The sequence below is a fragment of the Rhinatrema bivittatum genome, chromosome 4 (assembly GCF_901001135.1).
Source record: "Rhinatrema bivittatum chromosome 4, aRhiBiv1.1, whole genome shotgun sequence".
Classification (NCBI taxonomy): Eukaryota; Metazoa; Chordata; class Amphibia; order Gymnophiona; family Rhinatrematidae; genus Rhinatrema; species Rhinatrema bivittatum.
In genome coordinates this window covers 461,593,299-461,617,075 of record NC_042618.1, presented here as the reverse complement: position 1 = coordinate 461,617,075, position 23,777 = coordinate 461,593,299, and the positions used below count along the sequence as shown (strand labels likewise).

Here is a 23,777-nt window from a genome sequence, read left to right as displayed (position 1 = left end):
CGCATGAGCCGTGTTAGCACAACATTAAGGTCCCATGTGGAACCGGAGGGCGCAGTGGAGGCTTAAGTTGTAGCAAGCCTCTCAAAGCACCCTACAAGGGGTAGCGCCGGGATCAGGGCATCTCCTACACCTTTGTGGTAAGCGGAAATGCGCTGACATGTACTCTGATGGAGGACGTTTGTAGGCCAGATCTGGGAGGTGCCAGAGATAGTCCAGGAACTGTGGTTTAGGGCAGGAAAAGGGATCTATTTCTTTTGCCGTGCACCATAAGGAGAATCTTTTCCATTTGGAACAATAAGATTTTCTAGTAGAAGGCTTTCGTGAAGCTACGAGGACCTGGGACACATTGTCAGAAAGGTTAAGGGATCGTAGTATTAACCTTTCAACATCCAAGCTATCAGAAACAGTGAGTGAAGGTTCGGATAGCGCAACAGTCCGTTGTTCTGTGTTATCAGAGTTGGATTTGTGCTCAGAATTGGTTGCTGGACTGAGAGGTCGGGTAGGATGGGAAACCAAGGCTGACGCGGCCAGTGAGGGGCTATGAGAATCATTGTGCCCCTGTCTTGCCGTAACTTCACGAGAGTTTTGCTGATGAGTGGAAGTGGAGGATAGGCATATAGGATACCCGTTGACCACGAGTGGGCGAATGCACCTCATGGCAGTGTGTTGTGGCTGCGGTGAAGAGAGCAGAAGTTGTCCACTTTGCGGTTGTGAATTGACGCAAAGAGGTCTATGTGTGGGTGACCCCACTGGTGAAAAATTTTGTTCACTACAGTGGGATCTAGGGACCATTCGTGGGGATGAAAGGTCCGACTGAGATTGTCTGCCATCACATTGTCCACGCCTGCTAGGTAGGTCATTCTCAGTAGCATGGGAGAGAGCCCAGGCCCAGATCTGCACCGCCTCTTGGCATAGCAGGTAAGAGCCTGTGCCCCCTTGCTTGTTGAGGTACCACATTGTTCCCTGGTTGTCTGTTTGAATTAAGATTACCTTGTTGGAGAGGCAATCCTGAAAAGGGAAGAGGGCATATCGAATTGCCTGGAGCTCCAGAAAATGAATCTGATGCTTTGCTTCCTGTGCAGTCCAGGGTCCCTGGGTTTGGAGGCTGTTGACATGGGCTCCCCAACACAGGCTGGATGCATCTGTTAGAGTAATTTGAGGTTGCGGAGGCTGGAAAGGTAGTCCCATCTGAAGATTGGACTCCTGTATCCACCAAGCAAGTGAGAGACGAAGCTGGTTGGTGATGTGGACAACGTGGGACATGTGTTGATTTGACTGGGATAACTGGGACTTTAAAGTCCATTGTGTTTTTCTCATGGCTAGTCGAGCCATTGGGGTTACATGAACTGTGGACGCCATGTAACAAGGTTAATAGATGATGAGCTGTAGTTATTTGGCGAGTCTGCAGTACTCTGGCCAAGGTTGATAATGTGCATGTTTGGTCCTTTGGTAGGAACGCTCTGGCCTGGATAGTGTCTAGATCTGCTCCTATGAACGAGAGGGTACGTGATGAGAGACAGATGTGACTTGGGATAGTTTATTAGAAATCCCAGGGATTGTAGTAGGCTGATGGTGAAATGGAGGGAATGGAGTACTTCCTGTCGGGATGGACCTCTGAAGAGCCAATCTTCTAGATACGGATAGACGTGGATGTCGTTTTATCATAGGTGAGCTGCGACTACTGCGAGGCATTTCGCGAATACACGGGGTGTATGTTGGCAAAGTGGCACAAGCGGCCTCCTACTGGAGTGGTTGGGGGTTGATTTCTGCCCTCTAGTAAGGAGTCAAAACCCTGATGCTGGACCAGTCTAGGCTGTCGAGTACGGGACGGAGGTGGATAATACCTACGTGGCTTATAGGATATCCTCCTAGGATCTCGCCGAAAAGGCCTCTTGGTAGATGGGAAGTCCGAGGGGAGAGTGCACAGCTGATGCAAGGTGTTATGGTGATCTTTTAATTGCGCTGTTTCTTGAATTTTGTTGCCAAATAAATTGTCCCCTGTACATGAAAGATCTGCCAACCTTTCCTGGACTTCCTGGCATAGGTCAGAGGACATGAGCCATGCCCAGCGTCTGGAACTTATGCCCACTGCTGATACTCGAGGCAGTTTCAAAGATGTTGTATGCTGCCCTGACTTCATGCTTTCCAGCATAGAGTCCTTTACGGATTGTGGTTAGCCCTTCCTGATATTCATCTGGTAAGGTTTCAGTGAATTCTTGGACTTTCTTCCAAAGATTTCTTGAATACTGAGTCATGTATAGCTGATAAGCCGCTATACATGCATCAGCATAGAATCGTGGAAGAGTCTTTGTCTTAAGGCGTCCAAGGATTTTTGTTCTTTACCTGATGGGGCCGAAGAATGAGGTCAAGATCTTTTGGCTTTCTTTAGGGCAGACAATGACCACAGAGTGATGGGGAAGTTGGCTTTTTTGAAACTCCGGAGATGAATGGACCAGATAAGTGGCATCAGTTTTTCTGTTCACTGGTGGAACTGTGCCAGGGTGTTCCCAGGTGCACTGTAATAAATCAAAGAGGACTTCATGTACTGGAACTGCCATGACCTCCCTTAGGAGCATCCACAAATTGTAGTGCCTCAAGCATCTTATGCCTGGCATTGTCCTCCATTTGCAGTTTAAAAGAGATGGTTTGGGACATCTCCTTAATGAAGTTTGCAAATGTGGCAGCGTTCTGGGGGTGAAGGCTCTGATAGGAGTTCGCCAGAGTCCTAAGTGTCAGAAGAATCATCATCATCATCCCAGGGGTCACATGGTGCATCTCCTACACCATATGGCTCTTCAGATGGAGGTACGAGTCCAAATCCAGCCGGATCTGGTGATGGCATCGATGGAACCGGTGCTTTCAATGGACGTCGGGGAGGCAACAGACCCGATGGTCCTGGAACCGGCTCGTATCGGTAAAATTTGTTCCTCGTCTGAGGACAATGGAATAGGCATCGGTGTCGGTGGTCTTGGAGGTGCCGATTGCACGTAATGAGCAGGCACAGATGGCAATGCACTGATTAAGGCATCTAGGCGATCGAGAAGCGGAGCCAGCATGGTGGGCATCAGCTCAGGTGTCGGCATGGGAGCCGGTGCTGGCGGAGATTGGAATCCCCGAAGTGCCTGGAGTACTGCCTCTTGGACCATCTGGTCCAATTCCTCCCGGAAGGCTGGCATTGGTACCACAGCTACCGGGGGTTGGAGGCTCGGAAGGCGTTGCTGGAGGGTCCACATGTATCAGTGGAATCTCGGCTCCCAGCACCGGTGCCGGTGGGGAACGCATCGGTGTCCCGGGTCCAGAGGGGAATGGGGCCCCTTCTCCCCGGGACTTCTTGGCCGGTGGCTCTGTCGATGGATTTTCGGTGGAGGCATAGGAAGAAAGCTCATGTCGATGGCAGTGACTGTTTGTTTTTCTTGATGTTCGATCCGGTCTTTTTCCGGCACCGAAGAGGAAGATGTCGATGCCTTCGAGCATGAAGAAGATGGTGAAGGATGGTCACCGGTGTCTCGATGGCGCCAAGACTTCAATGGCAACTGAGTCATGGAAGAAGAAGGCTTCCGACTCTCTGTAGGCTTGGCTGGAGTAGACAGATGACTTTTGCTGAAAAAGGTGCTCCATTTTCTCCAAGCAGGCCCCGTGGCCTTTTGGCGTCATCTGGGCACAGCTAGTGCACCGTTGGACGTCATGAGCGGGCCCCAAGCATAAGACACATACGTCGTGAGGCTCCGTAATGGACATAGTCCTCTGACACTCGAGGCACTTACGGAACCCGGTCGCCATCTTTTTAGAAAAAATAAGGGCAGCACATGGTCAGTGGCCGTCAGGCACCGAAGAAAGCACCGCAAGGGATGAGGTAAACTTACAGGCTTCAACGGAGGTTGGTGGTCCCCCTGGATGGGGCAAAATTTTGAAAATTTTTGAAATAAGTTTCCGTGAGGAAATTCTCACAGAGCTCCAGAAATCCGCAAGGCTACTGCTGCGCGGAAAAAAAAAAAAAAAAAAAAAGAAAGAGACTGAAGGGGGACCCCTGCTGGGCATGCTCAGTGTGCCAGTCAAAGTTCTAGAAACTTTGACAAAAATGTTCTGTGATTGGGCTCCATCCTGATGTCACAAACATGTGAGGACTACCATCCTGCTTGTCCTGGGAGAAATAAAGATCCCTAAAATAGTTTCAACATAATACTTTGTCTGTAAATCTTAGCTTTCTAAGCTCTTGCAGCTTGGCTAGAGTAGGGGAGCATACAAACTTCTCCATAATTACAATAGTGGCTCTTATTTGTTAAAACCAGAGGCATGCTGGACTGTGCAACTTAGCTAGGGTGCTGGTTGAATGCAGATCACCGAAAAACAAAACAAAAAAAAAATCCTCTAAGCAAGCCAGTCAGGAAGATAGATTAGTTTAACGACCCTTTGGCCACTAATCTGGTAATGAAAAACCACTAAAAAATGGATTGGGCAGAAGAGTTCATGCAGCAGGTATTCTCTGAAGACAGCAAAAGGTAAGTCCTCAATGATAGGCGGTGTCACCTGTTCAGAAGCTTCACTGCACAGCTTCTACAACCTCTTCTGAATGTGTCCAGTGGGGACCTCTTTCAGTTCTTTAATTTAGTTAATAGAAGGAGCCAAAACCCAGAGGCAACAGGTGGGATTTATAAGGACTATCCTGCTGCCCTCTGAAAGCATCTTCTACAGATAAGTAATTTACACTTTCTGAGGACAAGCAGGATATCAAGAGTCCTCACAGATAGGGAATCCCTATCTACAGGTTGCCTTAAGTGAAAAAAGGAGAACATCATGAGTGCCAACAGATACAAAAGTGTTTGTCATTTCAAACCAGTTTTTTAAGCAGCCTGGAAATAAAAAGAATAGGTCCCAGGAGAGATGGAGTTGGATTTCTAAACCTGAAATAAACTTTTCAGGATAGACTGAACAATGTTAATCCTTCCAACCTGGCTAATTACAGACCAATATCTGTTACCAGTTATGGAGTTCATTGATAAATTTGCAATTCTTTATGTCTAAATTCTGTTAGATGCCAATTATCACATAATAAATTACTACTGAACAGTGTTTGCTAAAAACTGAATTATCCTTAGTAATCATCTGATTTTCCCACATCATTTAACTTCGATGGTCACAGCATCTCCATCATGCAGCAAGGAACCTGGGTGTAATTGATCCTGGTTTAATTAATGCTTCCACATGTCAAGACTGTTAAATTCTCCTTCTAAAAGCTGCACCTTTTAAGATGATTTCTTTAGCCTCAAAATGTTGGTGTTGTATTCCAGGCTCTGGTATTAGTTGGCCTGGATTATTGGAAAAATTACTTACCTGATAATTTTGTTTTCCTTAGTGTAGACAGATTGACTCAGAACCAATGGGTTATGCTCCCCTGCCAGCAGATGGAGACAGAGCAAAGCTGACATCACAGTACATATACCCCTTCAGTGACCTCAGCCTGCCAGTATTCTCTTCAAAAGCCACTGTGGACATACTTGTAATCAAGTTTTTTTTTACTAATATTAAAAACGGTCAACCATAACTATACTCAACCAACCATAAAACAGTGAACTCCAGTAAGAACATAGGCATCCCAATCTAGGAACTGGATGAGCACTTACCAGTAATCCCTTTGGATTCGAAGCCCCCCATGGGAGGACCCGTGGCACAATCTTTGGGCAACCGAGTCCATCTGTCTACACTAAGGAAAACTAAATTAGCAGGTAAGTAATTTCTCTATTTCCTAGCATGTAGCCAGATGGACTCAGGACCAATGGGATGTTCAAAAGCTACTCCCAATTGGGGCAGGAGGCTACCCGCAGTCCAGTTAATACCACCCATGCAAAGGCTGCAGCCTCTCGGGCCTGTACTCTAGGCGATAAAGCCCGTCTATCTGCCGCTCAGCAGAGATGGGAAACAGTCTAACCGCCACCCATGACACCGCCTGAGTCCTAGTGGAACGAGCTCTAAACTGAGAAGGCAATGGCTTTTCAGCCTCAACACAGGCGCCCTTGACCACCTCCTTAATCCAGCAAGCTATGGTAGTCCAAGAAGCTGGTTTGCCCTGCTTCCTTCCACCGTGAAGGACAAACAGGCAGCCTGTCTTTTGGATACTGTACTAGAAGTTTCTCGATATCCAAATGACGCAGGAGGCAATATTCTTCTGCGTCCTTGAGCTTATCTAGGGATGGTAATGAAACAGATTCAAATGAAAGTCCAAGACCACCTTAGGCAAGAAGAAAGGAACAGCACATAGCCATAACGCCCCTGGATTCATCCAGAGGAATAGCTCCCGGCACAATGCCTGCAGTTCGGAGATGCGAAGTGCCAAGAATATAGGCACCAGGAAGACTGTTTTCAAGGTCAATAGATGCAAGGAAAGATTGTGCAGTGGTCGAAAAGTAGGGTCTGTCAAAATCCAGCACTAAATTCATATTCCACAAGGGGACCGGCAATCGCAAAGGAGGCTGAAGGTGCTTCACTCCCTTCAGAAAAATGGGCCATGTTAGGATGGGCCGACAGGAGTTCCCATTCACCTCATCCCTGAAACAAGAGAGCAGTTACCTGCACCTTTCAGGAGTTAAAGGCCAAGCCTTTATTCAACCCATCCTGCAAAAATTCCAAAATAAGTGGGATTTCGATTACATGAGGGAAAACACCGCACCAGGCCTCAAATACTCTCCAGAGCTGCACATACGCTAGAGACATTGAGAACTTCCGAGCGTGATGCAAGGTGACAATAATCGCTGCAGAATATCCCCACATTTCACCAGGCAAGCCCTCTCATGGGCCAAACCTTAAGACAGAAGAGAGATAGATCCTTGTGAAGAACCAGCCCCTGCTGCAACAGGTCCCTGTGTGGCAGGAGGCATAGGGGGTTATCCACCAGAAGTCTCTGTATGTCTGCATACCACGGACGTCTGGGACAATCTGGAGATATAGGAAAATTAGTTCTTACCTGTTAATTTTCATTCCTGTAGTCCAGACTGTGGGGTTGAGCCTCCTTTCCAGCAGGTTGAGTCAGACTAAAACTGAAAGGATATCCTATATGAGGAGAGAGCCTATCCTGTAACCCTTCAGTATAACCAATGTCAAAGCAGAAAACAAGAAACCCAGATTAGGATTAAGCAAGTAACCATAAAGCTCAAAGGAGCAACTGTAGAACAATAGAATGAACATGGAATAGCTATACGCTCTTGCTATACACCTTCCCTTCCAGCCAGATCTGGACAAGCACATCAATTCCCAGGGACCAAGGACCTCTTCTGTGACTAAAGAATCAAGGAACCTTCGCATTATGAGATGTGGCCAGCAAGTGACGGGAGGCCACAGCGATCCACTATCAGTTAAACACTTTGGCGGACAACACCCACTCTCCTGGTTCCAGACGCTCCCTGCTTAGAAAGTCTGTTCTGATGTTGTCTTTTCCTGTGATGTGGAAGGCAGAGATATCTGTAGATGTGCTTCTACCCATTCCATAAGGGGGTCCTCTCTTGCGAAATATGCTGGCTGTTGGTTCCTCTCTGGCGATTGACATAGGCCAGTATCATGTTGTCAGACATCACGCAGACCACTTGCCCCAGAGTCTGTGTCTGAACTGTAAGCACGCCATCATGACTGCCTGGGCTTCCAGGCAACTGATGTAGCAGAGGGCCTCTTCATCCGTCCAATGTCCCTGGGCCGTCATTTCTTGACAGTGAGCTTCCCAACCCTGAAGACTCGCATCTGTTGTGAGAACCAAGCAGTTCTGGGAGGCCAAGGGCACACCCTTGCTCAGATGAGCCTCCTGCAACCACCACTGGAGGAGAGAACAAATTTCCATCAGCAAGTGGAGGCGAACTGAAGAGTCTTGAGACTGCAGGTTCCAATCTAAGAAATACCCTGCCAATCTGTGTGTCGAAACAAGCTCCCAGCTATTCCAGTTCTAAAATCCTTTCACTGGTTATCCATAAAATTTTGTATCCACTAAAAGTACTATGTTTAATTCACAAAATCATAAATTAAATGAAAGACAGATTGCATTGTGGCGCTCAGCCACTTTTATACCCCACAACACAATTTGAGATCTGCGAATAAAGGTTTGAGTGTACCCTCACTTGAGTGCCCATTTAAGTGATGCAAGAGAGAAAGCATTGTCAATAGGAGGTCCAAGACTGTGAAACTCCATGCCAATAGAACTAAGGGTGCAAAATGAACTTAATACTTTCAAAAAAGATCTAAACACATAACTTTTCATCCAAGGAGAAAGAATGTTAAAAATTATTCTGACATGAATTTTGTCTTTTCTTGATTTGATTTTATATTTTTATGGTTTTAAATGTGCTAGTTGAAAGTTATGTTTGCTGTAAACAATGATCGAAAACAGAACGATGGTATTTAAATGAAATAAAGAAAGTAACTCTTTGCAAAGTTTACCACCCTTCCCAGCGACCTCATCCTCTCTAGAACCCTCTGTACAGCCTGATGGCAGAGATCAGATGACTTTGCTCAAATGAACCAACCAGTCATCCAAATTCGGGTGTACCAGCACCTCTTCGCTTCTGTGTTGCTACCACTGCTGTCACCAGCTTGGTGAATGAGCACGGAGCCATTGCCAACCCGAAAGGAAGGGTGCAAAACTGAAAATGATGTCCCAGAATCATGAACCTCAGCAACTTCATATGCTTCAGCCCGATTAGAATATGCAGATACGCTTCCATGAAGTCTAAGAACACTAGGATCCCTCTTTTCGAATCACTGCTATGACAGAATGCAGAATTCCCATTTGAAAAGGGGCATCTTGAGAGCTGCATTCACCTTTTTCAAGTCCAATGTTGATCTTAAAGTTCCCTTCTTTTTTGGAACCACAAAGTAAATGGAATCTCTTCCCTTTCTTCGTTCCTCTACAGAAACCAGCACTATCACTCCCAGACTCTACCGTTTGGAGAGCCATTACTTTGTCATGGGAAGATGATAAACTTTTCTCGTCCAGTGAGATATTTACTACACGTAGCTGTCTCTCATCACATCTAGAACCCATTGGTCGAGTGTGATCCTGGCCTACTCCTGATAAGAAAGGGCTAAATCGCCCTCCAACAGCTAGAAGAGAAAAGTGGACTGGCCTCATTTCTATGAGAGGCCTTAGCTCCTCTAGAGCCATGGCTCGAGCTCCCTTGGGTAGGCTTTCGAACTCGAAAGGATTGGACCCTGCCTGCGACCGGCCCCTGAAAGGAACAGCTTTTTTTTTCCTGACAAAACCTCCGATTATCCCTGAAGCACGATCGAGTCGGAAAACATCCCTTTACACCCTTCAGTTTGTCATCCGGCAACTTGTTCCCTTTGGACTCACCCAGATGTTTTACCAGTTGGACCAGATCCTCCCTGAATAAAAGGTTGCCCTTAAAATGGTAGAGTCCCTAACAGACTTTGGCCAAACATTCACCAACCAATTTCACAACCAGAGTAGCCATCTGGCCGAAACCACTATCATGATGCTGGAAGATGTTCTAATTAAATCATACAATGCATCCACCACATAGCCCACAACACTTACAAGTACTCAGCCTGCTTAGTGGAGGACGCTGAGAAATACTCCTTTGCCTGCAATTGTTGGACCCAGCACAAACCTGCCCTCTGCATAAAACTGATATATTCAGCAACCCAGATGCCTAAAACAGAGACCTCAAAAATCCTTTTGAGATGAACCTCCTGCATGTCCTTTAGCGCCATAGAGCCTGCCCACTGGAATGGTTGTCTTCTTTGTCACTGCGGAGATCAATGCATCCACCTTTGGTAGTGTCAAAAGCTCGAGAGAGTTTCCTTCAGCAAAGAGTACAACTTGGCCATTGCCCAACCAACCACCAGTTTCTTAACCAACTTGTGGAAGGGAAAAGCCTTCGCTGGACCCCTCAAGCCATTCATAACAGGATTCACTCCCTCCTGGTCAGACTTGTCCTGCAGCAACTTGATGTCCAGCTCCTTAAGCACCTGTGGAATCAAGGGCCACAATTCTTTGCTACAAAATAGCCAGACCACTTTAGGGTCATCCTGTTTGACTACCAGGACTTCCACCTGATCTGACAATTCTGGAGCAAACTCAACCCCTGGGGAATCTACAGGATGCCCTTCAGAATCCTCCGAATTGTCCGCCTCTTCTGTGGGACTATGTAGGTGCCCAGTCAAACCTAGAAACCTCTGGATCCATCTGTGCATCTTTTTATCTGCCCCTTTGGGCCTCTTTTCAGGCTGCGGAATCTTTATGACCAATTGTGGGAACGCGGACACATCCCCCCTGCTACCTTCTTGGCCAGATACACCCTGTGCATAAGAAGCACAGCCAGAAGAAAAAGCCAGGGAACCCTCCGAATCCTTCAGCAAGAAGGATTCCCCCTCTTCAGAAGCTTCCTGCACTCTTGTGGCACTGTTGACATATGGGGATAAGGAGGAGGGGAATCCCCCACAGAGCCTCTCACTGCTGCCAAAAATGACAAACATTCCCAGGCTCATAAAGAACGGGTCTGTGGCTGCGCTTGACACTCCCTGTGAAATTCTCGGCATTGTCCCTGAGCCAGCCCCACCAGAACTGCCCTCTCCATCGGAGAGGCAGAGGCTGCACAACTGATCGCACTAGAGCAGTGATGGCCAACCTTTTGAGCTCAGTGTGTCAAAATTCATAAAAAAACCGAGCATAACTCGGGTGGTGTGTCACTTCTAGAAAAATCCATAATTTTGTGATATTTGTAGCTCTAATCAACAAAGTTATAATTTTAATATATATACTGTATTTATTAATAAAGCAAAAACAAATAATTCTTTACCTTACCTGCTTAGTGACTTTTTTGTTGCTGAATTTCATTGGCTAAATCTTCAATTGAAGGTTGGTATTTCGTACACTTCAAGTCCAAGCAAGCGTTACAAACTTCATCTGTCAGTCTGTTTCTTTTATTGGCTCCCATTCATGTTCACAACACTCCCTCCCCATCTCCCAGGCATGCACACATTCATTCTCACACACACAGACCCCCAGGCAGGCACCCATGCATTCACACACATACACCCCCAGGCAGAGTCCCATTCATACACATTCACACACTAAAGGTAGACCCCCCCTCTCTTTCTTTTGCCAGCAACCTCAGAACCTCTCTCATTCCTCTGCTGCCACTGTCACTGATGCCGCGTGGCTATTGCGGAGGTGCCGATTGCTGCTACTGACACTGAAGTCCATTCTGCTGCCTCCTCTGTGCAGGCCCCGTGGGCTTCCACTTTCTCCATGCTGATCTCGTACATTGTGAGATCCGTTGAGAAAGTGCTATTCTTGCACATTCCCAAAGAGTACATGTGCCAATCACTAAAAAGTACTTTTTTTTTTTTTTTGCCTTTGCTGTCTGATCTTAGTTTTCTAATTGGTTGGTCACAGGCTTTTTTTTCACCTTCCCTTTCTTATTTTTTTGCCAATTCCTTTTATATTGTCTTTTTTTCTGTTTCTTTTTTCTCCATCTTCTTCCCTCAAACACACAGTCAGGTTCTCATTCTCACATGCATTTCTCTCTCTCACACACACAGGCTCTCACTGGCACATGCTCTCTCTCATACAATCATTCATACACACAGGTTCTCACTGGCACATGCTCTCTCATACAATCATTCATATACACAGGTTCTCACTGGCACATGCTCTCTCATACAATCATTCATACACACAGGCTCTCACTGACACATGCTCTCTCATACAATCATTCATACACACAGGCTCTCACTGGCACATGCTCTCTCTCATACAATCATTCATACACACAGGCTCTCACTGGCACATGCTCTCTCTCATACAATCATTCATACACACAGGCTCTCACTGGCACATGCTCTCTCATACAATCATTCATATACACAGGCTCTCACTGGCACATGCTCTCTCTCTCTCACACACACACACAGGCTCTCACATGCTGTCTCTGCAAACATTCAGGTCCTCTCTCTCAACTCACCTCATACACGCACTCTACGGCCCTCAGCCTCTCTCTCACCTCTGGGCCTCCTCTTCACGGGTCGCCGCAGGATGGGCTCTGCAGCGGCCCTGATCTTCTCAGGCCGCGGCGGCCCTGCTACCGGGCCTCTTCGACTTGGGATTCGCAGCGACCCGCGGCGGCTCCTCCTCTTCTGCACGCGCTGATTCGCTTCCTCCTTCCTGCCCACGCGGCTCCGGCAACGTTTACTTCCGGGGCCGCACAGGCAGGAAGGAGGAGCATCAGCACGTTGTCTTGAGCCTCATCGCTGCGACGCATGAGCCTCCCTGCGCCCGGGGGCATTGGTGGAGGGTAGGGGGAAACTAAAAAACACATTTAAAGGCTCGGCGCAGCTGAAAAAGAAAAGGCTCGGCGCAGCCGATAAAAAAAAAAATAAAAATTCCTGATAGTCCTCGAAACGCTGCGCGTGTCAGCCAAAACGGCTCGGCGTGTCACCTCTGACACGCGTGTCATAGGTTAGCCATCACTGCACTAGAGCCATGCATGCAGCTTACCACAAGCCCAGAAGCTCTTAGATTGGTCCTTCACCAGCGCCATTACATGTGCGCTGCAACTCACTGCTATGGTCTGACTGCCAGGCTTCCACCAGCCACCGCCTGAAGCCGCCTTGCCTGCCAAGCTGGAAAGGGGAGAAGCCGCCACAGCCTAGATCCCCTGCAGATAGAAAAGACAAACTGAGGGCTATTTTTGTTTTAAACAATCTTTACCACCCCAGACAAAGATAAGGAACACTTCCTGAACGGTGAGAGCGCCGACTGCTGGATCCACAGGCTCAGCAGGAGAAGGGGGGGAACTGGACCACCAGCTGACCTAACCCCTAGAATCTCCAAGCACAAGCTACAACCAAGGGTTACCAACCCCCTGCTCGTCTGCATCAACCAGGAAGGCTGGCCCCACCAGAACTTAACCTCCTGAGAGGACGCCAAACTTTTTTTCTTTTTTAAATATACTCCAGACTGTAGGTTTTACACCTCAACCATCTGCTGGAGACAGAAAAATACTGAGGGACTGCAGGTGGCACACTAGGTTATATGGCAGTGTCAGTAAACATAAGAACATGCCATACTGGGTCAGACCAAGGGTCCATCAAGCCCAGCATCCTGTCTCCAACAGTGGCCAATCCAGATCATAAGATCCTTCAAGTACCCAAAATCTAAGTCTATTCCATGTAACCATTGCTAATGGCAGTGGCCATTCTCTAAGTGAACTTAATAGCAGGTAATGGACTTCTCCTCCAAGAACTTATCCAATCCTTTTTTAAACACAGCTATACTAACTGCACTAACCACATCCTCTGGCAACAAACTCCAGAGTTTAATTGTGCGTTGAGTAAAAAAGAAACTTTCTCCGATTAGTTTTAAATGTGCCCCATGCTAACTTCATGGAGTGTCCCCTAGTCTTTCTATTATCCGAAAGAGTAAATAACCGATTCACATCTACCCGTTCTAGACCTCTCATGATTTTAAACACCTCTCTCATATCCCCCCCTCAGCCATCTCTTCTCCAAGCTGAAAAGTCCTAACCTCTTTACTTTCCTCATAGGGGAGCTGTTCCATTCCCCTTATTTTGGTAGCGCTTCTCTGTACCTTCTCCATCGCAATTATATCTTTGAGATGCGGCGATCAGAATTGCACACAGTATTCAAGGTGCAGTCTTACCATGGAGTGATACAGAGGCATTATGACATTTTCCGTTTTATTCACCATTCCCTTTCTAATAATTCCCAACATTCTGTTTGCTTTTTTGACTGCTGCAGCACTCTGTCTCCATCTGCTGGCAGGGAGGCAAAACCCAGAAATCTGGTGTTGTAGTGACCAACCAGTTCTACAAAAAACAAACACCAACTGAAGGGCTCCCTGAATGATGGTTGCAATACAGAACACTGAACATGCTCAGAAAGCTTCTGAAAGTTCTAGAAACTGTGCGGTGAAACTTTCAAAACCAGGAGCTCTGTCCGATGACACCACTCACCCGTCTCACATCTTGCTTGCCCTCAGAGAAAAAGTGTGACTTCTATTACCTTGGAGTCAGGTTATTACTATTATTGGATACTAAAGCACCAACTTATGCTAGAGGAGATTCAGATTCTTTTCTTGGCTGGAGAAAAAAAAAAAACATCTCAGTACTTATTTACAACTTGCTCTATGGCATGGCAGTAGCAAAAAAAAAAAAAAAAAAAAAAAAAAAAAGTCATGTGGCATCATGCCATTCCGCTATATTATCTGGAGAACTATGCAAACATTTCCAATTTAATACATGCAGCGCAGTCCTTACTTTTAAACTTGCTGTGATCAGCAGCATCTTGGCTTTCTTCTATAAGAATTTTTGCTGCTATGTCAAGAGTGACTATCTTTGTTGTGGAGACTAGAAACAGCATGACAAACTTCTGGCTCATGATACGCAAGGACTTATCCTTCCTACTGTTTGCAGATGCTAGGAAAAAAAGTTAAAAATAAATCTAGATGTTTACAATAAAACATTAAAATATTTACAAAGCAGCATTTCCTTCTCTTGACAGGCCTCCATCTCCACTCCCCCCCCCCCTGCAATCACAACAGTAATGTGTAACTTCCTGTAAATAGAAATGAAAATAGCAACAATTACTGATAACACTGGAATAAATACCACAAGTGGGTAAGTCAATTGTTTTTAACTTTAATAAAAAGAGAGCCTAATTGACTATGCATGTTTTTATACATAAAGCAAGCAGAGTTTGCACTCTTACCAGATGAGCAATCTGCTTCTGAAAATTCCAGAAGTTGTCTTCCTTGAGTATCCAGGAAGCCATCCCTTTTTCGATCTCCAGACCTATATTCCAGGTCCAGCTCTTTGTGCTGAAAGTAGACCATCTGTTCATCATATTTCTGGCCTTCTCCTATCTGTCGCAGGTTTTTCAGGGTTTGGTTCAGGTTGTGTTTCCCATGCCAGCAATACTGATTCTTGGCCACACGGCTAACCAGATGCAGCGATTCTAGTACATTCACAATATCATATATACGCCTGCGTTCAACCCCTAGTTAAAATAAAACAAAAAAACCCAATATTTTGATATACTTCAAAGAGTGCAGGAGACAGGATATGCTACTTATCCTATTTTAAACATTAATACATACAAGATTTTACACAAGCAATTAAAGCTATAACATTATGTTATGTACTTAAAATCTCAGGACCAAAGTTAAACATCTGCTTCAGATGCAAATGAACAAAAAATGTTGAGGACAATGAAGATCAGTAGATTAACCACAATTATAAAAAAAAAAAAAAAAGTCTACAGTATCGAGCAAAATGCTATTGCAGTCCTCTGGATAACATGCTCAAAACTAAGAAATTAATTTTTTTTACTCCAATACAGCATTTCTTCCGTTCCTGGCTGCTGTGCCCCAAACTAGAATTAAGTAGCTGTTTCTATGGCAACCTAGTCCTTCAGTTAAGAGTCCTGCCATGATCTCTAAGTGAGAAATTTGTGTAAAGTTTACAAAAATTACTTCAAGTAATAAAATGCACAGAGCAGAACACATGAATTTAAAAAAGAAAATACACAGCAAATGATTTCCATTTTCATACTCGTTGCTTGTAAAATTTAGAGTAAACTGGTTTTATAAGTAGTTTAAAATGGCAAGCAAGAGCTAATGTTAAGAATATCTATTCCTAGGTCACAAATGGGTAATAATGCACCCACAGCTATTCCATACCAAAAAAAGGAGCCTCCTGTCAGACTTCAATGCTTGCTATAGGCAGTTGTTACATGCATACATACCAAGACTTGTGACCACTTCATCCAAAGAAATGGTAGTTTTTTCTGTTGAAATTGGGTAATTTTGATAGCGAGCAAGAAACTTCTGACACAGCAGCCCCAAGCTTTTCTGTTTTCTGCTTGGTCGCTTCTCAAATTCATCCACCATTCCATCGTCAACTACATCAAACTGCTGCAGTTTTAAATAGAAGGAAAGAGACCTGTTATTTTGCAGTCCCCAGCAACAGTTTTAGAACCATTACAGGCAGTGGAGCCCAGACTCATCTTAATGGCAAGATGATCACTTCACACATATTGTACAGAAGCTACAGCATAAACCTCTTAAATTTTAGGGAAAATGTCATGAATTGCTACAGAAAACTTTTAATACAATGCTGGTAATGTGGTACAGGTTTTTTGTTTTTTTTATTATTTATATTCCACCTTTCAGGCACTTCAAAGCAGATCACATTCAGTACTATAAGGCTGTATGAAGCAAATAAGATATATCAATAGAGGAGGCAAATTGGTCACCACAGAACATATAGGAACAGCAGGGCACCCCTGATTTAGAGTACCTTACGAAAGGCAGAATTATAAGATGAGTAAGGAGTTTGCAAGTTGCAGTGGATCAGCCACCATACTAAAAAAAAGTGTGTTCTACCTGTAGTGCATCTTCCAGCTTGTTGTTATTTTCAATGGGTCTGAAGAGGTCTTTTTTCTTCTCCCGGTCACGGATGTCAGGACTAGCAGCACTAATGAGCATCTTTAAGTTAGCAGTGGGAGTCCATGGGTCAGACTGTGGCCTGTCAGCTACTTTAACAGGCGTAATGGGATTCTTTTCTGGGGTGTAGCCTCTCTGTTTTGATAAATCCATTGGTTCATTTTTCATTGGTGTCTTTGGGGTTATTCTTGATCGATCCACAAATATATTTTCCTATTTAAAAAATGGATATTTAAATGTTATCTTTATAAACCGGAAGAAAGGTGGTGAACATTTAAACCCGATAAAATGAAAGAACACCAAACTTATCAACTTAATATTAACTTCTTCCAACACTAAATTTATTCTACTATTTAACATTTCTACAGCGCTACACAACGTATGCAGTGCTGTACAAACACACAAAAAAAACAACCCCTTCTCAATAAAGCTTACAATCTAATAAGACAAACATACAGGACATAAAGGATTCCTATCTCTATTTCTGCCCCAGCTCTACTTCACAGAAGTACTTATCAGCTGACAGCCATAGTAAAGGTCACTAAAGTCCAATTTGTTGAATACAGAAAACCAAGCAGATTATAATTACAAAACTAAAAATGGGACACCCTGACTATACTGTAAGTTAAGATATATGGACTCTGTGTCCAATAGCCAAGGTCTAAAACACCTTTCCAAACTCTTTCCCCCTCCATTACACTCAATTTAATTTATATTTCCTCTCATATTAGAGTACTCAGAGAAAGGTACAAATTTACTGAATAGTGCTTGTTTTGGCAGCACATATATTAATTTACTGAAAAAATTACCGGTACATCTGTGATAGATATGAAAACATAATACAGTACATGGACAGTGCATAGATACATTCTTTTCACTTTTCCAATCTAGAGTTTTATGTAAACCGACATGATGTGCCTACTAATGTCGGTATAGAAAAACTGTTAAATAAATACATACATACATGACAGACCAAAACAAATGGTAAAGTGAAGCAGTCAGATCAAGGTACAGAATTACAAGATTAATATAATACATGTACACAGCATAAATGCATAGTGTTCCAAAAGCCAAAAAAATAAAATGGATAGGGGAGGCAGAAGTAAAAGATGACTAGAGATTACCCTGGGGGTGTTGCTGGCTAAGGATAAGCTTAGCGAAAGAGCCAAGTCTTTACCGTATAGTAGAATATTAATGTTAATAGGTAGTCCAGCCTCCACTGAAAGAGAACTCCAGAGCCTTTATTATATATACACCAACCCCAGCAGCAAGCTTTTAACCAGTTAAAAATTAAGCACAACCAATAGTTTGAACATTGAAACTATTTGCTTGGTGCGCTAAACACATTCCATTAATGGCCAGTATGCAACGGGCCCTTTCAGTGTGCATCCTTTTTAAATCATTGGTTCTTCATTTTATCCTAAGTGGACCAAAAATAAAATTTTTGTTAACAAAAATATGGAAGTCGATATTCAAAAGCCATTTAGACGGATAACATAATAGTTATCCGTCTAAATGGCTTACCCAACTATATTTAACCCTTATCCAGCTAAATTCTAGTCTGGTAATTAAGTTGCCCGGTTAGAATTTAGCTGGATAAGAAGGGTATTCCGGGAGTGGGTGGGAGGAGTTTCATGGCCATGCTGCTTAATATACCCTGCTAGTTAGCTGTATATGTTTATCCGGCTACTAGCTGAGCCGCATAGCAGTTAAAAATGGACCTCATGGTATATAATATTGACTTGGCAATAAATATTTCTCTTAAGTACAGATTAGTCCAATGGCACATTTACAAACATATCCCTGGAGCCATATGATGGGCATTCTAGCAACCCTCTTCGACATTGTGAACTTCAAAAAAGAATTAGATTAAAAATGGTCATCCAGACCCTCCATTGCTCAAAGATTATCATTCTTAATGTTTAAGAGAAAACACAAAATATGCTATAATCTTAAAAGGAAAAAAAAAAAAAAAACCCAACCCCAAACATCTTCTATGATTAACAGGAAGATAATCTATACTCTCACTGCTTGGGTACAGAAATGACAACAGTAGTCTTTTTCATGATGAAAAGCATGGTCATAGAGCCATGATCTGCCCATGAGACATTCCTTTACGCTTTCCTAAATATCACTTAAAAAGCAAGACACACTTGTGAGTAAATCCAAATACACTTCATGTGTAATTTACCAACACTGTACAATGGAAAACCCACAGTACAGTTAAACTGACTTGACTTGTATTTAAATATTATTTACCAACCTGGTTAGTGTACTGCTAGTTTTGATGATATTTTTTATAGGACTTAAACATAAGAGCACAGATGACAACAAAGTCCCATCAAGTCGATCCATTTGCCCTTCCCTTCTTGAACCTTGCCCATTTTGAGCTCGATTTTACCATGGCCATTTGTGTCTACAGAGGTGGAGGGTGAAACGTAGTAAATGCACTCACCTTTTGTGCATTTCTCCCTTCATCTGTTTCCGTACCTATTTTGGGTTTTCTTGTACCGATCAGATCCTTTAGTGTTAAGCAACTGGTGACCTCCATCTGCAGAGCTCAAAACAAGTAAAAAAAAACCAAACCAAAAAAAAAAAAAAAACAAAGAAAAAAGTTTTCCTTTGGAAGCTATACAGAATGATAAACATCTTGAAAACATGACAAAGGGGTAAACATAACAAGAATGCTTTACTATTGTTGCACAATTTAAAAAAATAAAACAAAATCTTACAACTTACAGGCTGGCCTTTTTTTTTTTTTTTTTTTGTAAAACGGGAAAGCCTAAAAAGTGTTAAGTGTAAGGGGAGTTTTCCTGGATCAGATTGTCATACAACTTAGAGAGCCAGATGAGGATCCCACAGTAACGTTGATAGGTGGAAGCTCAGGGCGGCGGGGACCCGCCGGGGTCAGTTAGTTTTGGCGCAAACGTACCCGCAGGAATTCCGGCTTTGCGGCGGGATTTTCAGCGCCTACACCCCCGAGAGCCCCAACCTGCGGGCTCGGTGGGGGAAGTTTTATTTTAAAGTGTGTTTAAAACAAATTATAAATAAAAAATAACAGGTTATTTCTACAATTAAAAGAAGAATAAGGGACGGGGGCAAGCAGTGCAGCCTCCCCCCCCCCCGAGGCCGGAATTAAAGGGGCGGGAAGGTGCTGAGGGGGAGCGAAGAAACAATTCCCCCATCCCTTCCCTTGCCCGGATATTACCGGGACTCACCTTCCCCTCTCTACGGGCTCACGGAGTGCGGGAAAGGCAGAGGTCGTGGCTTCAGCATCCACCTTACACCGAAAGCTAAAACAAAATAATTCAACCAAATAATAACATCAATACTAACTAAGCCGCCAGGAGCACGGAACTTTTCCCGGATAAAATAAGGAGGAAAGCAAAGCCCAGCTCGCCCTGCCTCATCCCCCCCCCTACCCTGCCCCCGAACCCCTGACTGGAAGCGAGCGAGCGCCGCCGGGCTTCCAACGGACCCGCTAAACCTTCCAGTCTGGCGCCTCCACGCCTCCCCCCGGCCTGCCAGCCAATCGGACGCGGTCAGGGACGAGCCCTCCCCCACGGCCGGCGCGTCTGGCCAATCGGCGGCCGTCCCCAGCTTCCCCGCGGTCGGCGCGAGGGGCCAATCGGCGGCCGCCCCCAGCCCCTCCTCCCCGGCTCCCAGATTTGGCGCTAGAGTCGGCGCGCTCCCAGCCGCCCGAGCTTGCCCGCGTTGCCCGGCCGCTTGTACCTGCGGCACCTGGGGAGCGCGAGGCCCAGGGGGGGGAGGGGCCGGGGACTCGTCCGTCACCGCCGCCCGCCTCTCCTTTCCCGCTCTCCCCCTTTTTCTTTGTCCGTGGGAACAGATGGAGACCCGTGCACATGCTAACCTGCGGGAGCGGGCTGTCAGCCGCAGGCTTTCCTTCCATGTGCTGCGTAACTGCACGAGTCCCCGGGTCTTTCCTGCTTTCATTGTTAAAGTGACGTTTTCCTTGATTTTGAAATCCGAAACTTTGCCAGCTTCCTTAGGGTACACCTGCATGATTCCACTACCTCATTGTATCCGGTCTAGGTGTAGTAATATGCAGTAAGCACAAAGAGGACCATATTCAAATACAATCCGGATAGAATGATTAACCTGATAAACTTATCTGACTAACGTTGGAGGTATATTCAATGGTGCAGCCCCACTATTGAACAGAGCCGGCTCTCTTAAAGTTAGCGAACTAACTTTATCCAGCTTACTTTAGGATCATTCTTTGGCCCTCGCAGACTTAGCAGGCTCAGTCCTGAATAGCGGAGTTAGCCAGATCACTTAGCCGGCTAACTCAGCTCCTCCCAATTATGCCCCCAGCACACCCCTAACTTATCTGACTAAATTATAGCTCCCTAACTTATTTATTTATTTAAAATCTTTTCTATACCGTCGCTAAGTTATATACCATCGCAACGGTTTACATGTAGGCACATTTAATGTAGGTAAAAGTGTACTATAGTACATTCTAACAGGTGCCGTCAAAGGTTCGGTTGCAATATATCATTAGACAAAATAATTTTTAGAGAAGTGGGTCATGACCCAGTGGACTGAAGGTACTTTTACGGGTAAATTTATCATACATAGTGTTATCAATATGCTAGTTGTGATGTGGGGTTCATAGACTACTCTACTGTATCATCCTAAGTACTGTGTGTCGGTGCTTATCTGCTTATTCCTGAATAATTTCTATTCTCCTGTCGCCTTGTTAAATGCTTGTTTAAAATGCCATGTTTTTAAACTTTTCTTAAATGCCTTGAGATCACTTTGTAATCTGATCTCTGGAGGCATTGTGTTCCAAATTGTGGGTCCTGCTAATGATAAGGCCCTTTCCCTCACTTATTAGCCTGCTAGAATTTAGCCATATATGTGCCTCAATATTCATTTAGCTGGCTATCTTCTGAATTAGCTGGCTAAATGCCTTTGAATATGGACCTCTAGATTTTCTTACTGTAAACATGGAGTTATGTACAGGTCTATATTCAAACATAGTCCAGATAGCAAAGTTAGCCGGATACACTTATCCGACTAACTTTCGAGGCATATTCAATAGTGCAGCCAGCTATCTTAAAGCTAACTTTATCTGACTAACTTTATCCAGCTAACTTTAAGACGGTTCTTTGGTCTGACCAGACTTAGCTGGCTAAGCCATTCAGCTAACTGAATATTGGAGTTAGCCAGTTAACTTACAGGTCGATACAGTAAAGTTCAGTTAAAGATTCCCCGTCTGTAACATGCTGGGAGCGCACAATACAGACGAGTAAGGCCATCCAACGATACAGTCTCCAGTTTCACGCGTCCTTAGTGCTTTGTAAAATAGACACATAACCCTTTCCGCACCCAGCATGTAAATGAACGAATTAGCTGTATAATGAAGGAATTAGCTATTCCCCTCCGATACTGTAACGGGCGCTGATATTATCTCCTTAGGAACGCGCTGTTTCGCCGCGGCCTTAACGTGTTAGTTTACCGCCTCCCCCTAGTAGGAGTTAGGACTGTGAGTCTAGTAACAAATCCATCGACACCGCTTAAGATACTCAAACACAATAAAACAATAAGCCTGGCACCCTCCTTGATGTAGTACGTCCCGGATGGCCCCCCCTCCCCAGCGCGCCCGCCACTACCCCTTTCATCAGCTGCATCCACCCATTATGCCCCTCACGGGCATGTCCCGCTTCACAGAGCGCTCCCACTCAAATCCGTTCATGGGTATATACCCTTTCGCCCCCCTCACAGCGCCATGCTACCACTGCGACCCGGCAGTCCCGTGAGGCCTACAAAAAAAAAAATCCCCGGCTCCCGCGCCCCCGCACTGGCCCGCCGACTCTACCCCCCCTCCTCCCGATCGGGCGGGTAGGCGGCGGCGAAAAGCAAAAACAACCAAAATCAATTTTTTTTTTTTTCAAAAAGCGACATCACACAATGCATAAAATAATTTCTCCAGCCTTAAAGCGACAATTTTGGTTTTTTGCAAAAGCGACTTACTTTTGGGATCTGTCAAGATCCCAAAAGTAAGTCGCAAAAGTAACTTACTTTTCTGAAGCCATCAGGAACACGATCTTAGCTCCTCCGGACGAAGACGAAGATGGCCGCCTGCACGGGGAAAGCGTGCAATTGGCAGCTGAAGACGTGATGTCACGACGTTTGGCGTCACGAGATGTGACGTCACGTCTTCAGCGGCCAATTGCACGCTTTCCCCCGTGCAGGCGGCCATCTTCGTCTTGAGCTACAATCGTGATGGCTTCAGAAAAGTAAGTTACTTTTGCGACTTACTTGACAGATCCCAAAAGTAAGTCGCTTTAAGGCTGGAGAAATTATTTTATGCATTGTGTGATGTCGTGTTTTGAAAAAAAAAAAAAATTGCTTTGGTTTTCGCCGCCGCCTACCCACCCGATCGGGAGGAGGGGGGTAGAGTCGGCGGGCCAGTGCGGGGGCGCGGGAGCCGGGGATTTTTTTTTTTTGTAGGCCTCACGGGACTGCCGGGTCGCAGTGGATGCAGCTGATGAAAGGGGTAGTGGCGGGCGCGCTGGGGAGGGGGGGGGGCATCCGGGACGTACTACATCAAGGAGGGTGCCAGGCTTACCGAACCGCTGCTATTGCCTCTGCTCGCAGGTCTATTTCGCCGGCTTGCTGCACGCTTTCGCTTTGCTCGCACGCTTTCGCTTTGCTCGGCTCTGCTCTGCTTTTTCTCCTCTCCCGTCTGTCTTCGCCGCTGTGCCTCACCTCCTCCCGGAGCAAGGCTGCTTTCGCGCCCTGCTCCGGGAGGAGAGACACAGCGACGAAGCAAAAAGACTTTTCGTGTTTTTTACACTTCCTGGTGCCTGTCATTCCAAATGCCATTTGAAATGACCTTTGAAATGACAGGCACCAGCGCACCCAGATTACTGTATAGGCGCTGTATTAAGCACCTATACAGTAAAATGGGTTGCGCGGGCATAACCCTTCCCTAACGCTTTAAAGCCGCGGCATGCATTTGCATGCAATTAGAAGAGAGTATCGGGGAGTTAGTGAAGAGAACTGTGCGTGCGGGGAGGAAGGGTGCGCCTGACACTGCCGCACTGTTTCTACCGCGGCCTTACTGTATCGACCCGTTAGCCAGCTAACTCAGCTCCTCCCAGTTACACCCCTGGACTGGCCCTAACTAATCCGGCTAAATTCTAGCCTGCTAATAAGTTAGGGCTGATAAGGGCTGACCTTGTAGTGTTTACTGACATCAATCTCTAACCTGTCTGTAGGACATTCAGATGCTTTCACATTTTTTTTTTTTTACTGGTAAACAGCTTCCAGAGTTAAGAACATG

The 23,777-nt window shown here is 45.3% G+C and overlaps 1 protein-coding gene across 4 annotated transcripts in view; it reads right to left on the bottom strand.

Moving 5' to 3' along the window:
- The window catches only part of E2F7 (E2F transcription factor 7), a 77,285-nt gene extending 56,908 nt beyond the window's left edge, over positions 1-20,377 (bottom strand). For 2 of the 4 annotated variants that reach the window (XM_029597138.1, XM_029597142.1), the window contains exons 1-6: positions 19,681-19,893; positions 18,918-19,013; positions 16,403-16,675; positions 15,763-15,931; positions 14,728-15,015; positions 14,277-14,435 (exon numbers count right to left, since the gene is read on the bottom strand). In XM_029597138.1, the coding sequence (XP_029452998.1) occupies positions 14,277-14,435; positions 14,728-15,015; positions 15,763-15,931; positions 16,403-16,675; positions 18,918-19,013 (985 nt within the window). In that variant the 5' untranslated portion in view covers positions 19,681-19,893. Of the gene's footprint in view, positions 1-14,276; positions 14,436-14,727; positions 15,016-15,762; positions 15,932-16,402; positions 16,676-18,917; positions 19,022-19,680; positions 19,894-20,333 lie in introns of those variants that run through there. The other 2 variants (XM_029597139.1, XM_029597140.1) reach the window with 2 other exon arrangements.
- Positions 20,378-23,777: the final 3,400 nt, after the last annotated feature.